We start from the raw sequence: 18787 nt of genomic DNA, 5'->3' as shown, positions 1-18787 counted from the left end.
CTATCTTCATGAAAGCAGGTCCAGCAGGGCACCTTCCCTAGTTGGCTCCATTGCCAGCTATCTACCACGCTCTAGGGAAGTCCAGGACTGTTACTTCTCTGCTGTATTGTATTTCCGGCAGACCATCAGAGAAGCTGAAATCAACCACAAGAACAAGAACAAGTGATTTTAAAACTTCTCCCGGATGCCTAAAGAATATTTTTCTGTTTGGCTGGTTGCTCTATAACACACTCCCAACAGTTTATATGGCTTGTCGGCCTTCCTCCTGAGTACTACCCTTGAGCACTCAACCTTACAATCACCATCTTTAATTTCAACGCAAGCAAAATGTTTCCTGACATACAGGACCACTCCACCTCCTCTCCTTTCTTGCCTGTCCCTTCTGAATGTTTTGTAGCCATTGATTGCTGCACTCCAGTCATGTGACACATTCCACCATGTTTCTGTGATGACCACAATATCATAGCTCTCCTGATGCACAATGGCTTTGTTATGAATAAAGTGGTGGGGGGGTGGAAAACTAATAAAAATATTTATTAATTTTAAACCCCCACCACCCATGTAACTAATATACAAGAACTAGTAAAATATTATTTACAAGTTCTTTGTTTCATTGCACAATGCCTCCAGGTTACAGGAACAGCTACAAATAGTTAAAGATCGGTATTTGAGAAATGGTTGAATCTGCAGCAGTATATTGTCCCTACTAAAAAGAGGAAGGCATTCCCCAGAGACTTAGGAAAATTCCAGATTTATTGGTAACACTGGTTCTGCTTGTGAGAAGTCCTCTGGTGTCTCTTTTTCTCTGAAAATCCTCCTGGAACGGTGACTTTGTAATCCACACATGAAGGAGATAGAACCCTAGGGAGAAGACAAATTGTGCTCTCTGTCCAACTTGTTTTATATCACCCATGGACATATATCTTGCAGATGCCATCAGAAGACCATATTCCAACATGCAGAAAAAGGGCAGGAAACTGATAAGTATCACTTCTGCATGTCTAGGCTTGTGCTGGCACAAGAGTTCTGCCTCTCCCATGCAGCTAGGGGGAAAGGGCCCATATGTCCACTGAAACGGCCTTGGAAGGCTGGAGTTGTTTTCTTCCTTGCTCTGTTTTCCCACACTTCTGCTCTCCCCACCAATCCTGACTTCACAGAGTAGCAGGGAGAATGGGTTTGGCTGCATTGCCACAGGCTTCCAGCTCCTGCACTTAGTTCCCCATGCCTTGTGAATTACTATAAATGCACTTCAGTTTGTCTAATGGTTCTACCATGTTTTTTTCTCAGGAGAAAGTCCTAATTCTTGCCTAACTGTTCTCAGGTGCTCTTACAGTTATTGACCTGTCAACAACCCTTCCATCTGCTGCCACACAGGTGTCTGTTCCCCACTTCTGCTTATACGTCAGACCAAAAGACCTTGTTATCACACCATCCTTCAAACATTGGTGTCCTGCCCTAGGGCAAGCCAAGTTTTGTTCCCTACCATTTTCCAATCTAGTTTAAAGCTCTTTCAATGAGCCCAGTTAGCTTCTGGGCTAGGATGCCTCTTGTGCTTTGAGACAGGTGTATCCTGTCTATTGCCACCAGCAGTCCACCAGACTTTGTGTCCTGTAAATTATCTTATGATTAAAGAACCCAAATTCCAGATGTGGACATGACACTTAGAGACAGGCATTGATCATGTGTTTATTTCTGTTTATTTACTCATCACACCCTGCAACTGGAGCAATAGTGGAGAATACTGCTTGTGCTCATGATCCGTTGACTAGTCATTCCAGCACTCTGAAGTCTCTCTTTATTGTCTGTGGACTTCTTATTACTACTTCATCAGCATCTACATGAGAGATCAATAGTGAATAGTAATCTGAGACACACATGGAATTCATCAATGAAAATTAAACAAAACAAGAAATATAAGTATGCTTTTGTTCTCACCTGTTTGTTGTCTTAATCCATAGATACCAGGCCTTTTAAAAACAAATCTAAAATCTTCCTTTCCTATATGTATCACCAGCGTATTATTTCATTTCCATATATTTCTAAGCAAAATTTTAGGGTTTGGGGAATTATTGAAACTGCACTTCTAAGAAATTCTTCCAAGAATAGTATAGTTAGAGATGATATATGCAGAAATTCTGAATAGTTGCATTAAATCTCATCTTGAGAAAGCTAGACACAGGGAAATGACGGCTCTACTGTACACATAGCTCCAAAATAAAAAATGAAAATAAATTTCCTTCAGATAGCTGGATCATTTGTATTAGGTGGAAGGAGGTGGAATAAGTTTGTGAGTTTGAATGGCACAAATGGGCAGTAGCTGAACTACAAGAGGAAGTCACTGTAACAAAAGATGTTTGATAACATTAACTGAATGTAGGCTGACTTCAGAACCACAAATGCATATAAATCAGTCTTCTGTGAAATATAAAATCTCAGAGGTCTTCTTTCTAAACATTACTAAGGCAACAGAATTATACAAAACTCTATGAGAAATTAGAGCACATGAAAAATTACCTTGCCATGGTAGAGACAACAGAAAATTGACAGTAGCATCAGCTATATCTCTCTTTTACCATAATTTTCCAGGGAAGCTCAGCTGTTTGTTGACAAGTTTGAAGGTGCTCTTGGAAAAGGAAAAGGAAAAAAATTCTATGCATACAAAGTGATGATGACCAAGGTAAATAGGTTATTTATTTCAATTTATATAATTCAAAATGGGAAGCCTTTTGCAGATTCTTTTAAATAGATACCCATCTTCCAAAACAGAGTTTATTGTCTTTCTTTGAATTTTAACACTTTTAGTTCCACTGCTTTTACATGAAATGATTTATAATGTGCGTTATCAGATTGGCTGAGACTTATCATCAAAACAAGTTGTTAATTTCTCTTGATGTAGATTGGGCTTTTCTGTGGACAAAGTCAACAATACAATGAAATCCACAATGGAATCACAAGGATGAAATCCTTGAGAGAGCCCTCTGTGAAAGATCAAAAAATATCTATTTTACTCCACAGAAAAAGTCCTGTACACATCTAGACTGAACCAAGGCTCTAGGGCATATATAGCTTAGGAAGTGATATGTCTCTGTAGATTTAAGAATGGAAATATGACCTGTGGTTACTTAACACCATATGACCATACACTATGCGTTCTGGCAGGTCTTTCTTTGGGCTAAATTCTGTGTGGTCCCCAAGACTAAGCACCCAGTGACAGTGAATGTGGATAACATGCTTCTCAAGTACGCTCCTTAAGTACATATTTTGATTTAGTTTTATGTCATGATACTGCTTTACAGTGCAGGTACAGGTGTGATAAATTGTGATGATGTGGGAGATTAATTTAAAAAACACCGTCTTGCTCCAAACTAAAATGTTGATACAGAATGTTGCTAAGAATATTTGGCACGATTACTTTTTAGGTTTACTCTCAGACTGGATTTTCTGCAAGCAGTTGTATAGTTGCACCTTATAAGCATTAATGTCCACAAAAAATAATAAAGCACTGGAATCTCAGTTAGACAACTTACACTTATTCAATAGATAAACTACTGCATGGAGTCATTGCAGTTAAATGACACAATTCAAGCTCCAGATCTGAATCTTGAAGAGGAAAGGAAATAAATAACATTCACAGAAATAATTCTAAAAAACATTAATTATATGAAAGGATTATTTAACAATTCTTGTGTAAGGGATAGCTATTTCACAAAAAGTCTGTAGGAAACATATTCAGAATAAAAATAAAACATGGTATTTCTTTACAAAATAGTACTTCCATTAAATGGACTATGTTGCACTTAAGAGGTTACATTAGCTAAAGATGAAATGGAGTATTTGGGAACTGAAATGATGGCTGGTGTTTTTAATCTACAACTTTTTTTTTTTTTTCAGAAATGGATGAAATTTCAAAGAGATTTTGAAAATTTTAAGACAGCCTGCATACCTTGGGAAATGAAAATTAAGGAGATTGAAAGTAAGTATCTAATATCATATTCATGATGCATGCAAAAATGGTAAATTATACTTCAATATTTTAGAAATACTTATCTGTATTTGAAATGTAGTATAAAATCAATAAGTATTTAATTTTAATTAAGAATTATCAAGTTTGATATTATAGTTAGATGAAAATTTCTTTGAGTTAGTTACCTTACAGATAAAAATCTTGAACATGGAGGCAGCATCTCAGGAGCCAATGTTGAAGCTAATCCTAGAAAAGTGTAAATTTTGTTTGTTTGTTTTGGCTTGTTTGTTTTTATACTGTAATTATTTCTGTGACAATTTTCCTTCATCTTGAGCAATACATAAGAGATATTTTCATGTTGTTTCTCTCATTTTAAACACAGAAGGAACAGTAATGATTTTGACTGTCCCTATTAAAATAAACAAAACATTGTCATTAGTACTAGTGGTGTATTTGAGAGGATCATTTGGCACAAGTATGTTTTGTTTTTTAGTTCAAGTAATAAATTTAAACTTCAGCCTTCTCTTTGAGAGAAGTTTGACTTAACTTCATGGACACTTTAGTGGTTCTGCCACTGATTAAATTCATCTGAAGGTACAATGGAAGTGTTTTAGAGAACGTCCTCCTGCCTTTTGAAGGAGCTGAGGGTTGAATCAAGAGAAAATAACTAGAACAATGAAGAACAGCAAAATAACAAACTGTAATTTTTGTAGAGCTTTGGACTGCAAAATAATCCTTGAGAAGTTATAATAGCCTTAAACATAAATGCTACAGACTGATAAACAGATCATTTATTCACTAAAGGTATTGTTTTGAAAGAAGACATTGCATACGTGTATTTAAACACAGCAAGATGCAAGTGGTCTCTTAGTGGTCTAGACACATAATAGACATCTTGAAGACATTTGAGAGCAAGTTTCTGTAATGAAGGACTCCTGGCATAAAATGTTCTGCTAGAAATAACTTAAAATAGATACATTAATTTCCTTGTAAAATCAGAATGGCAAAGTAGAACAGGAAGATTTTTTTTTCCAGTCCTGCTTTTACATATTTTTTTTTTTAATTTGAAGGCCTGGAAGGTCTGAAAATCTCAGCATAATAGCACATTTTATAAACTCAATGAGTAAGATTATTAAGTTTGCTCGTTTTCTATCTTTTTTTTTTTTAAAATATTCAGCGCATCATTAAGCAAAGTGTGATTTCTTCTAAAACTTTATACTTTAGACTTATGCCTTATTTCAAGGCGACAGGTCCAAAATATCAATCAGAATTTTAAGTCACAATTTATTTGATTCTGGTTAATTTGAGCTGCAGCTCTCTGCATATATCTTGTATTGGCAAATCTGTGGTACTAAAATCAAGAACAGGTTAATGATGGAGTTGATAAGGCGGCGCAGAGTTTCATTGAGCCTCACTCTGAGTATCTCCAGGGATGGGGCCCCAACCACCTCCCTGGGCAACCTGTTCCAGTGTTGCCCTCATGGTAAAGAACCTGATCCTAATATCCAATTTAAATCTGCTCCTCTCTAGTTTGACTCCATTGTCCCTTGCCCTATCACAAGAGGCCTTTGTAAGCAATTTCTCTCTGTCCTTCTTGCAGGCCCCTTTCAAGAACTGGAAGGCTATTATTAGGCCTTGTGACAGTTTGGGTGTTACCCACCCCATTACACTTTGGAAATCACCCAGACTAGACTCATCCAGCTCTGGAAATTAAATGAAGCTTTTATATTTACAGATTAGCACAATTATACAAGCAGATATTTACAGTATATACAGTTATATACAGAAATATACAAGGTAAAAGGTAATACAGAAACACAACAGCCCTCCCAGAAACCTGAGTCCCCAGAAGGGGCTCCCAACTACCCTTCCACCTTCTCCCACCCCTCTCTACCTTACCCCAGATGTTCTCTTGTGTCCAAGGCAGAATAGAGGTTCGGGCAGGTGAGTTAGGAAGCAAGTGGATTAATCTAGTTAGGTTAGAGAGAGAAAATGCAGCCCAAAGCCCAGGCAGTGACAGACTGTCTTATCTATTGTTGGGAAATAATTCAGTGGAGCGCTATGGGAAAATGACTCTTTGTTCACCAATATGGCTAAATGGTCAAATCCACTTTATTTCCGTGATACAGTGACTTATATGCACTTCTAGCAAGAGGCGTGCTCCACCAAGATCGGTTAGTCAGAGGGTCCACAGTTACATGTAATGCGTGCATAGGTTAGCTTATCACAACATTCTAAGGGTCAGCCTCCCAGACCACCCATTCCAGCCCCCTTGGTTATCTAGTCTCTGCCCACTGCAGCTGTGTGTGGGGTGCTCAGTTGTTTACAGATCGATTTCCTGGGCTAGCAGGGTTCCAAGGACGTTCCCAGCACAGGTTGCTCATGTTTATCAATTCTTGTGTGCTCTGCTAACAAGAATTTCTCCAACAATCTATGTTTGAATTCTTACTCTTATACATCTCAGCAAGCCTATGAGTGAAGTAAACCTCACCCTTGTTTCTCTTTCACAGCCTGTAATCTAGTTCTTGACACCAAAACATTCTAGCTGGCTTCAAACTAGCACAGGTCACTTCCATACTGAACAACTCTAGCTCCCTCAGCCTTTCATTGTAGCAGAGGTGCTCCAACCCCCTGATCATTTTTGTGGCCCTCCTCTGGACCTGTACCATCAGGTCCATGTCTTTCCTGTGTTGAGGGCTCCAGACCTGAATGCAGTAGCCAGGTGAGGTCTCATCAGAGCAGAGTAAAGTGGCAGAATCACCTCTCTGAATCTGCTGCCAATGTACATTTTGATGCAACCTAGAATGTGATTTGCCCTCTAAGCTGCAAGCACACACTGTCTGCACACATCCAGCTGCTCCTTCATCAGCACCCACAAGTTCTTTTCCACAGGGCTGCTTTCTATCACCTCATTCCCCACCCTGTATTGATAGTGAGAATTGTTCCAGTCCAAGTGCTGAACCCTGCATTTACTCTTGTTGAAACTCATGATGTTCACCTGGGCCCACCTTTCCAGCTTGTCCGTGTTCCTCTGGATGACATCCTGTCCCTCTGGTGTACTGACAACACCACTCAGCTTGGTGTCATCTGCTAGCTTGCTGATGGTGCACTCAATCCCACTGTCTGTATCATTGACAGAAATATTAAGCAGCACAGGTCCAAACACAGGCCACTGAGGGGTGTCCAATTGTCACTGCTCCCCATATGGACTTCAGGCCATGGTTTTTGACTCAAGCAATTACAGTGCATAAGGGTGTAGAGATTAAGATATATTAAGTTTCACAGAGGCCATTTTTCTCCCTAAAAATCTATTTTACATCTTAATTTGTGGGTAGATAGGTCCTGTACTATACTGCTGATGTGTGATGGTTTGGGTGCTACCCAAACTAATGATGAAATCTCTTATGAAATCATCCAGACTAGACTCAGCCAGCTGGAATTTAAGGAATGAAGCTATATTTACAGCTTAGCACAATTTACAAGCATATATATACAAATATTTACAGTTATATACAAGTTAAAAGTCATACAGAAACACAATACCCCTCCTAGAAACCAGAATCCCAAGAGGGCTCCCAACCCAAACCCCTCCCCCCTCTCTCTTTCCCTCCCTTCAGAAATAACCAGATCAGCCCACATATATCTCACATGATAAATCTGGAGATCTGAGGTGAGATGTCAAAAAAATATAGCAAAGAGGTTAGGGGGAAAAAAGTTAGGTCAGATCAGAGTTAACACAGAGACAGTCACAGAGACTTCCAGAAAGAAGGCACAGCCAGAAGTGAGAGTTGAGAAGTGTATGAGCAAAGTCTTCTCTCTATTTTGACTAGTTGGATTTCTCAGAAGAAGAATGGGTGCTATAGGGTACTGTGGCTTTTTTTTCTTTTTTCTCACAGCCAAGGATTAAATTTATCTCAGTAAAATACTCCAGTTAGCCTCATTCAGCATATCATGTTTTACTGATGCTGACTCTCTCAGATCACCAGATATCTAGAAAGACCAGTTATCAGCCTGAAGAGCAGGGCTATCTGAGGTAGGCCTCCTGCTTCAAGAGGAGAGTCCTTTCTAGCACATGGAGTACAGCTTCAGAACAGCAGGAATCAAGTTCTGCTGTGCTGCATCTTTGTCTTGGAAACAGGTGAATCAGATGTTGGAGCATTGATGTTTAAGAATGATAGAAGTATGAAGTAATTATACTTAAAAAAGAGGCAAGATGGACATTCAATGATAATCTATGCCAGAAAATTTTATGAGTTGTGTTGGGATAGAAGACTGAGCTTCATTGTTCCACTGCTGAAATTTATACTATGCATGCCAATCTGCATGCAAATGCATAGCATGCTGAGGCACTGGATGCAGGAAATTGTGGCCAAAATCTACTTCAAAGTATTACTCTTTCATTCATACCTGGAATGTGTTGGACCCCAAAGTGGACACAAAATACTGGTGAAACTTGTTTTAGTTTTGTTCCCAGCTGGCACAGGCTATAGGTACCTTTTGCAATGTCCATTGTTGCCCACTGTTTGGACCTTCTTGCTCTGTAAATGTAGTTAGGGGAATCCATATCTAAATTATCCTCATTCTCACCTAGGCTTTTCAATTATCAGAGATTGCTGTTCTTGCCTCAGTGGTGAAAATGCCCATATACTGTATGTGCACTGTGACTTGCAGCAACTCTATCAATTGATGTAATTCCAATGGAGCGCCTTAATGAAGATGTTCCAAACGCATGCATGGCACCAATTTCATCAGGATAGCTGATACAAGAACTGCAAGTTTGCAGATGTCACCAAGCTGGGGGCAGATGTGGCCGGGTTGGAGGGCAGAAGGGCTCTGCAGTGGGTCATTGACCGCCTGAACAGATGGGCAGAGTCCAAGGGGATGGCGTTCAATAGCTCCAAGTGCAGGGTGCTGCACTTTGGCCACAACAACCCCATGTAGAGATACAGGCTGGGGTCGGAGTGGCTGGAGAGCAGCCAAACAGAGAGGGATCTGGGGGTGCTGATTGATACCCGCCTGAACATGAACCAGCAGTGTGCCCAGGTGGCCAAGAGAGCCAGTGGCATCCTGGCCTGCATCAGGAATGGTGTGGTCAGCAGGAGCAGGGAGGTCATTCTGCCCCTGTACTCTGCACTGGTTAGACCACACCTTGAGTACTGTGTTCAGTTCTGGGCCCCCCAGTTTAGAAGGGACATCGAGATGCTTGAGCGTGTCCAGAGAAGGGCGACGAGGCTGGTGAGAGGCCTTGAGCACAAGCCCTAAGAGGAGAGGCTGAGGGAGCTGGGATTGTTTAGCCTGGAGAAGAGGAGGCTCAGGGGTGACCTTATTGCTGTCTACAACTACCTGAGGGGTGGTGGTGGCCAGGAGGAGGTTGCTCTCTTCTCTCAGGTGGCCAGCGCCAGAACGAGAGGACACAGCCTCAGGCTGCGCCAGGGGAAATTTAGGCTCGAGGTGAGGAGAAAGTTCTTCACTGAGAGAGTGATTGGACACTGGAATGGGCTGCCCGGGGAGGTGGTGGAGTCACCGTCCCTGGGGCTGTTCAAGGCAAGATTGGATGTGGCACTTGGTGCCATGGTCTAGCCTTGAGCTCTGTGGTAAGGGGTTGGACTTGTTGATCTACAAGGTCTCTTCCAACCTTGATGATACTGTGATACTGTGATACTGTAACTATGACTGAATGCATGAAAGGAAGCCATTACCAAAGGAATGGGGATATTTAGGCAAAGGAACTAATGTGGCATGGACAGGTCCACTTGAAACTGGAAATATTAATAAATTCCTTAACTAGACTGTATGTGAAAAAATATGAGGTCACTTTTTTCTGATGAGTAATTCATAAGAGAACTGAAATTTGGTATTTTGCTAACTCTGACAGACAAATAAGCATGACTGTCAGATATCCTGTAATGGTGGAGCAAGCTGGGGGGGGGAATTTGAATTGTTATTTCTGTTTGGCCTGACTTGCACTCTTGGTCATATCAGGCTCTCAGTACTCACTGCTTCCCCTGCATCCTCTTCACAGAGATCTGGGTCAGGGGTCTAAAGCGAGTGGAATCCAAGCCTTCATCTGCGTGCCTGGTGAAGGAACTGCCTCCACACCTGGGTGCAGATGTAACACATAAATAGCAAAGTAAGATAGACTACAGACACTTGCAGATTTTTTTATTGTACCCTGGTGAACACTCAAATATAATCTTTTAAAAGTGCTTTGTACCCTTGGAAAGAATATCTTCAGGGATTAGTTCTGTGCTTCTGCCTATTAAAACTGGGTCTATGCTGGCTTAACATGACAAGAATGCTTACGATCCACATGAGACAGAAAATGACAAAACAAAACAAAATAAAACAAAACAAACAAAAAAGAAAAATATGCTTTGCTTTGAATCCTGCCACTACAGGGTTTGATATTAGTAAATACCACAGTTTTTACCTGACCTTAAATATTTTGTATAAACAATACTTTCATATATTTTGTTTCTTTTCTCTTTGCCAGGTCAGTGAGTGTAATTTGGAAAAAGTTATTAGAATTTTGTTAATAAAGAAAATTCAAAAACTCCTTTGATTTTGTTTCTTTCAGTTAAGCTTTGAGTATCTGCATCTTGAAGACATAAGAGGACTTATCTCCCTTTTTTTCACATCTCATGTTTCCATAGGTCACTTTGGCTCATCAGTAGCATCTTATTTCATATTTTTGCGCTGGATGTATGGAATAAACATGATTCTTTTTGGACTGACCTTTGGACTTGTAATGGTGCCTGAGGTAGGAATCTTAAGAACTATTATGTGTAATTTTTGTCTTTACAGTGTGCTTTCATAGCATGGGACCTTTAAAGAAGTTTGTAACCTCTTTGTGCTTCATTTAAAAATAGTAAAGTGTACTAAGACTGTAAAGATTTTCTGTGGACAGTTGTCTCTACAGAGAGATATCTTGAAACATGAGTAGCAGAAAAATGTGTAGAGAGTTGTATTCTGGAAGTGTTTTTTTTCATGGTCTGGGATGGTGCAAAAAATATTTTTCTATTGAGAGCTAAGCAGAAGAACTGAGATTAAGAAGCTGCCAAGTGAAGTACCTTGGCTAAAATGAATACTGCAGTACATTTCAGGTTTCTGGGGCATGAATCTTTTTCAGTTTCCTTAGCATCTACGTGCTGATAAGGCCCAACAGAGAGATAAAGTCACAAGAGAGACCCTTCATGTTTCATTGTGTGTGCAGCATCACTCTTAACTAGGCTGCTTCGAGCAGATGTAATTCAGGCAGAAATTAATTCTGTGCAATGTGATGTCTTTCTAGTTCTCTTGAGCCACCATATTACCTTTCTGAAAAGAGGCCTTATATGGAATGAAAAGCATTGTGCCATTTTCCTGGTTTTACAGTTCCACAATTTCTTTCTTGTCCTATCTTCTAGTAAGTAGGTGGAAAAGAGGTAGGAATTTCCAGCAGCTTTTCAATAGTGTGATACATCTTCCATTGAAGGTAAATGAGAAAATGCCCAAGTTTTCAGGGTAAAGCCCAGAAAGGACCCTGTATTTGGTGGCTGAGCAAGCATCGTGCCAGCAGCAGTGGGACTGCCAGAACCTAAAAAAGTGAATCCATATAAATGTTCCATATATTTCAATTAAAAAAAAAAAAGACAAAATCTATAATGCAAGAAAAATAAATCTTCTGGACTACTCTGTAAGACAAACTCCAAGAGACAATTTGGAAATCCATTGGTGGTAGTGGAATGTCATTCTCAACATAGAATACACAATGCATTCTTTAAGCACAGTTCCAGTCATAATGTGAGGAATAAGTCATCCTTACTGAGGGGTTTAGGAGAATAAAAGAAGTCTTCCAAAGAAATGACAGATAACCCTTCCTTCCCTTTGTTGGTGTTTTGCTTTAAGATGTATATTACTCTTATTATTTGGTTCCAGGCTTTGATGGGGAAGCCATATGGCTCTTTGCCTAGAAAAACTGTCCCAAGAGCTGAAGAAGCAACAGCTATGAACTTTGCTACTCTTTGGGATTTTAGTGTAAGTGCATAAACTGGCAATACTGCATATTCAAGTAACTCAATATTACTCACTTAATATTCAGAAATTTAATACAAAATCTATCAGGACAAAATGGCCATAGAGTCAGTGTTTTGTTTTGTTTTGTTCCCCCCCCCCCCCAAATTCTAAATACAAATGTTTTGTTCAGACAAAACAAATGATGAAGCTCAAGATCCACATGGAGGTTTCAGTGTATGTAGCAATCCAAACACAAAAGGGAAAAAGTCTCAAAGCTGAATTTACATCCCTAGGTAATGACTCTCCATTTCTTACGGGTGAATTTAATCCTCTGTTTTCATATGACTAAGATTCCAAACTTGAGGATATAGTGTGAATTAGAAAAAAAAAGAAGATAAATGTGCTCTATAGGCTTTTTCTGAAATAAGGGATGCTGTTTTATTTTTTTTCTCAGTCCTCCAGAATATGTAGATCTTTTTACCTCCATTGAGAATCATGTCTTAAATTTTCGCCATGGATGCAATGCCCAGCCTAGGCTGCAGATCTGTATCTTCTCTGCTAACAAACTAATGGCACATTCCTAAACATGTCATACTGCTTTTTCTTCCTCAAGACAGCTTTATCTAATTGTGCTTATGGCAAATCTCTGTAGTTGGCCTTTCTATACAAAGATGACACAACTTTGCATGGTCATGTTATGGTAAATTTGGTATTACAATATGTTGTATGAAAGTCTGTTAAATTTGTCTGTGGCATGCAGGCAATGTCACTAAAAGATATTCTTCACCTGTAAAAGAGTGCAACCATTAAGATAAGGGTTTCCCTCAGATTAATGGAAATAGCAACTATTGAACTGTGTGTGATTTCTTCCTCAGTGTGAAGAACTCTTTCCCTTTTGAAGAAGTGCTAAGATGTTTAAAGTGTTATGAATATACATATCTTTTGATACTGAAGTTGTTTGAAGAATGGCAAGCAAGAATATGATTTTGGAAGCAGGCTGAGGTTTGTTTTTCTTTTAAGAAGATTTCAGTCCAGGTTCCTCCAGTTTACAGCTCAGCCACTTCATTTCATCTGCAGAATTGCTTGTGTAAACGTGACCACCTCCTCTCCACGTAGTTTTGGCTCATGTGAGCTCCTGCTCCACTCACATACAGTTCTCCTCGGAGAGCTGTGCAGCCTTACATGAGCAGTCCCAAGACAGGCATAAAGAGTTTTTCACATTGTTCCACTTTCTAACAGGAGGCTGAGTTTTATCATCTCCTCAGAAATCATAAAAAGAGTACAATGTCCATGCATGCTTCTGCTTAATGTAGCCATTTTTTATTATGGATAAGGGATAGAGAGATTCCTAATCTTGTGACATGCAAATCTCTAACAGGATCCTTTTGTTTGTGGCTCAGTACCTTCATGCAGAGACTCAGATGATGTTAGATTTGGTTTCTTTTTTAGCATCTTTGGCTTTATTTACAATTTGCAGGTATCAGTGGAGGAAGAATTAAGTTGTAAGATGGCAAAGCACTGAAAAAAAAAACCTGGAAATACCAGTTTTCTCATTTACAAGGAAATCTTCGAGGCTTATTATCTGTAGATAATGATATTTAAAGAAGACATTTGCTAGAGTAGCAGCAAATGCCCCTTAGCTGCCTTCAAGATGAGACCTAGAAGGTCAAATACTTCAAGGGTGTATATCACTGTAATGGATTCTCTTGCATGTCTCCAGGGAAAACTTCTTACTCCACTACCCCTTTGAACGACCTCTACACACACAGCATGTGCAATAAATAGGAAGAACAAAGGGTGCACATGGGGTCACAGGGTGTCATGGTCTGAACAGTGGGCTCATGATGGTTTGTCAGTGTGACTTTAAAGTGCAAAAATCTCAGATGACCATTCCGAATGGGTTTACTTCAATCAACAGTAAAACTTTATTTTTTGGCCATAAGAGGTAGAGAAAAGTTTGAGAGCAAAAAGGGAAAGGTAGAGTGAAGAGAGAACAGAGAAAAGGGGTATACAGCCACCAACAATGCAAGGGTCCAAAGACCTCTTTCTGGTCCTAGGTCCAGCGCTGCTGGTCTTTCTATTCTTTTCTTGATCTTGGTGGGGAAAACTTTCTTTCAAAGTCTTCTTCTCCAGCTTCTTCTTGTTCTTGCTCTTGCAACCTATCCTATTGCTAGGGAGACATCTTTTATATTCAGTTTCACACCTGCCAATGTCTGAACTCCACCTCTCATGCCCCCCAAGAGTAAGGCTTCCACGCATGTTCAAGGAGGTGTGTTCAAGGCACGGTCTGCCTTGGAGGTGGGCAGCTTGAAGTATGTTTTCGCATTACAATAATATTAACATGAGAAGAGTTCAGTAAGTGTTGTGGGAGAAGGGAATTAATGCAGCTGAGTCAGGAATATATAGAAAAATAGAGTTATTTTATTGTCCCAAAAACCCGCCCCCAAAACTATATACAGTTTTCAATTAGCAGATTCACTTGATTGAGAAGATCTACAAGGATCCCATAGGTAGATTTGACTACTTTGGAAGTCAGAAGTTGGAAAAGGCTAAGCTATTAAATACAGTATCCCCCATTATTAATAAGGCTGAGCCAAAGTCACTCACAGGTGAGTCAGGCTGGGTGAAAAGAAGGGCAGTCCAGGTGCTTGTCCCCTCGCTCACTTTCAGAGGCTGTCCGAGGGTCATTAAGGCCTATTCAGCCTGTATAAAGGGTGCTTAACGTGGAAACCACCCAAAACAGAGACAGTCCTGTCCCTCAGGAGCTCGTCCTTCGGAGTACCAGGGGTCTCTTTCTTGCAGAATCTATCCAGGTGGGGGGAGAACTCTAAGGTGGGGACTCCAAGGTGGGAAGTCCCCCAATATTTATACTCTTCCTAGACAAAGAGCAGAGTTACCACTTCCTAGGCACAAAGACCACAGCCAATCTTCAGCCTGATTCCAGTGCAGGCATCTGCATGGGGCACCCCTCGTGTCAGAAGGACCCCTTGCTCCCCCACTTCACACCTGCAGGGCAGGAGGGGAAAACAGGTCTTTTCATGCCTTTTCCTCCCCCAGTCAAACCACAGAGGAGAGGAATTTTTGGGTATACAGGACACCAGGACACTAAATTCATGGTTTGCTTAGCAACACCAGGGCATCAGTCTCTCTTGACAGCAGTTCCATTCCTCATTTCTAAAGCCATAATCACATACAGTAGAATTGTCCATTGTACTTGGCAGGTATGGACCACTGGTACCCAGCAGGTTTCTTTCCACAAGGTCTGCACCTCTAACACATTCCATTGTACAGGTTCAGTAACTTAATTAGTAACTCATTATGTAGTAAGCTGTTGCAAAATCTTGTGCTGAGATATTAAGCTGGATATCAGTCCACGTTGGGCGCCAATTAAAAATGTGACGGTTTGGGCTCTTACCCGCCCCCCCACACTTTGTATTTGCCCCAGCTAACTCAGACGGACCCTGGGAATATAGATGAAGCAATTTATTTACAGCTAGCAGAATTTACAAGCAGCTATTTACAATATATACAGTTATATACAATTATATGCAGAAATATATAAAAGATAAACAATACAAAAGCACAACTCCCCTCCAAGAAACCTGAGTCCCCAGGAGGGGCTCTCAAACCACCCCAACACCTCCCCCCAGCCCTCTCAACCTTACCCCAGTTCTCAGGAAGAAGAGAGGTGCAGCCAAGAGGTTAGGGAGCAAGGTTAGTGGGAACAAGGTTAATGAGATGTGACTAGGTCTGAAGGCAAAGGCAGAAGAGAAAAACAAAATGGAGAAAATTTACTTCTTCCCAGAGTTCTCAGCGAGACTGTGAGAGAAGGAGACATCAATTGTTTTCATTTCACTGCCTGTTATCTAGTTCTGTTACCAAAACATTCTAGCGTGCTTCAAACTAGCACATCTTTGAGGTAAGGGAGGTTCTACTTCCTGATGATAACAATGATAATGCTTTTCAGACTGCTCCTTACACAAGGCCATGAGCTCATAGCAGTTAGAGAGACATGGTGTGATGGCATGCATGACCAGAATGCTGTCATGGACAGCTACACGTTTTTTGAGAAAGACAGACCAGCAAGACAATGTGGTGGAGTTGCTTCTTATGTAACAGAGCAATTGGGCTGTATTGAGCTCTGATTATCTGAGAAAGAAGAAAGTGTATGAGTAAAAAAGGACAGGCAAATACAGATGAGATTTCGGTGGGTGGCAGCCTGACCAGGAAGAGGAAGATGATGAGGCCTTACACAGACATTTTGAATTAGCCTGGAAATCACATGCTCTGATTACCAATGGCAGACTTCAGTCATCCTGATATTTGCTGAAACAGCAACACAGTGGTGCACAAACAGGTTCCTGCAGTGCATTCATGATAACTTTTTGACACAGAAAATGGAGGACTCTACAAGGAAAGATGTGCTTCTGGAGCATGTGCTAACATACATAAAACATTTAGATGGGGATGGGAAAGTTGAGGGCAGTCTCAGCTGCAGTGACCATGAGATTGTAGAGACCAGGTTCATGCGAGGATGCAGATGGGTAGCCCGGGATGCATCCCTGGGCTTCAGGAGAGCCAACTATTACCTCTTCAGAGGCCTACTTCGAGAAATTCTTCTAGAGGGAAGGGGGGTGGAAGAGAGCTGGTTAATAGTCAAACACTACCTCCTCCTACTTCAAGATCAATGCATCTGCATGAGTAAGAAATCAAGCAATTCCTGGCCTTCAGGAATCCCAGTCTGTGGATGTAACAAAGGAAGGAATACACTCTTTTAGTTGGGAAAGACTGGGCCAGAGTTCATAGAATCAACCAGGTTGGAAAAGACCTCCAAGATCATCCAGTCCAACCTATCACCCAGCCCTATCCAATCAATTAGACCATGACACTAAGTGCCTACCCAGTCTTTTCTTGAACACCTGCAGGGACAGCGACTCCACCACCTCCCTGGGCAGCCCATTCCAATGGCAAATCGCTCTCTCTGTGAAGAACTTTCACCTAACATCCAGCTTATACCTCCCCTGGCACAGAGACTGTGTTCCCTTGTTCTGTTGCTGGTTCTTTTCTATTGAACATCTTGACAAGCTGAATATCAACAAATTGATGAGCCCCAAAGGGATGCAAGTATGAAAGCAGAGGGAGCTGGCTAAGTTATTACTAAGCCACTCTCCATCATTTTTGAAAGGCCATGGAAAACAGTGGTCATACCTGAGGACTAGAGGAAAGACAGTAATGCTACAGCCTTCAAAACGTGCAAGAAATAGGACACAGGAAACCACAGGTCACCTCTGTCCCTGAAAAAGTTATGAAACAGCTAATGCTGGAGATCCTCTCTAAAGATGTGGAGGAAAATCAGGAACAGCCAATATGGAGTCATGAATGTGAAATTATGCTTTTTCTAGATGATAAATTTCCATAATGGTGTGGTCATCTACGTACATGTAGATAGAGCAGTGAGGTGTTATCTACCTTTAATTCAGCAAGGCTTTTGACAGTGTCTCATGTAACATCCTCATAGATAAGCCTATGATGGGTTAAATGACTGGACAGTTAGGTGGATGGAGAACTGGCTGAATGATAGAACACAGAACAATATAATCTATAATGTGGGGTCTAATTGGGAGCCTGTGGCTAGTGGTGGTCTCCAAGGTTCAGTTCTGGGCTCAGTCTTCTGCAATGCATTCATGAGTAACCTGAATTAAAAAATCAGAGTGCACTCTCAGCAAATTTGCTGTTGGCACAAAACTGGGAGGAGTGGCTGACACACTGGAAGGCTGTGGACAGGATGGAGACCTGGGCAAAAGGAAACCACACAAAATTCAATTAAGGCAAGCATAGGGTCCTGCATTTGTAAGAAATAACTTCCTACATCAGTACAGGTTAAGGATTGACCTGCTGGAGAGGAACTCTCTATGGGGAAGGATCTGAGAATCCTGGTGGACAAGAAGATTATCGTAAGCCAGCAGTGTGCACTACTTTGTCCTGGTGAGGTCACATCTGGAGTATTGGATGCTAGCTGTGGGCTCTCCTGTTCAAGAGAGGCATGGAACTACTGGAGAGAATCCAATGGGGAATCATGAAGATGATTAGGGGAGTACAGCATCTCTTTACAAGAGTTTGAGAGGCCTGAGACTCTTTAGCCTGTAGAAGAGATTCTAAGACTAAGAGGGCGAGACTACACCTTTTTGTAGTGGCACAAACTAGAACACAGGAAATTTTCTTGAACTTAAGGAGAAACTTATTTACTTTGAGGGTGCTGGAGCAGGCTGCCCAGAAAGACTGTGGGGTTTCCTTCAGTGGAGATTCCAAACCCACATGGCCAAATTCCTTTTCACCCTAATCTAGTCAAACCCGCTTTAGCAGGGAGTTTGGACTAGATGAATCCCAGAGGTCTGTTCCAACCACTACTATTCTGTGCTTCTGTGAAAATGCTATCTGTCCTTTTTACTATAACAATATGTAAAATCATTTTTGCTTTGTTTTGCCACATAAATCGATGAGCCTCCCTGTGGTGCAAAAAGGGCAGAAAAATCTTCGTAAAACCCACATATTTAACATTTTGCAATGACTGATCCATAAACTGACATTGTGTCTGGTTTATCAACATCTACGTATCTGAGTGACAGGAAGAATACATCTAGATATCTGGGAAGTTAGATATTAGTGAAGTTATGAAATGGCAAATTAAAACAGGGATATATTGGACAAAAAAAAAAAAAAAGAATCCTGGTAACCTGGAGATTTTGTAAAGAGAATAGAGATTAGAAGAGCTTTATACAGCAAATAGGTGGTTAAGTTTTTAAAAGAGATGTGTTTGAGAAATGATGA

At 40.7% G+C, this 18787-nt stretch overlaps 1 protein-coding gene across 1 annotated transcript in view; it reads left to right on the top strand.

The window, feature by feature from the left end:
* TMC1 (transmembrane channel like 1) overlaps positions 1-18787 on the top strand; it is an 87423-nt gene that overhangs the window by 36077 nt on the left and 32559 nt on the right. Inside the window, exons 5-8 of the mRNA XM_064176341.1 lie at positions 2587-2677; positions 3892-3973; positions 10618-10724; positions 11882-11980. Of these exons, the coding sequence (XP_064032411.1) occupies positions 2587-2677; positions 3892-3973; positions 10618-10724; positions 11882-11980 (379 nt within the window). The remainder of the gene's footprint in view (positions 1-2586; positions 2678-3891; positions 3974-10617; positions 10725-11881; positions 11981-18787) is intronic.

The sequence above is a fragment of the Pogoniulus pusillus genome, chromosome Z, assembly GCF_015220805.1.
Source record: "Pogoniulus pusillus isolate bPogPus1 chromosome Z, bPogPus1.pri, whole genome shotgun sequence".
Classification (NCBI taxonomy): domain Eukaryota; kingdom Metazoa; phylum Chordata; class Aves; order Piciformes; family Lybiidae; genus Pogoniulus; species Pogoniulus pusillus.
The sequence above is the reverse complement of the archived record's forward strand: the minus strand, read 5'-3'. Positions and strand labels throughout refer to the sequence as shown.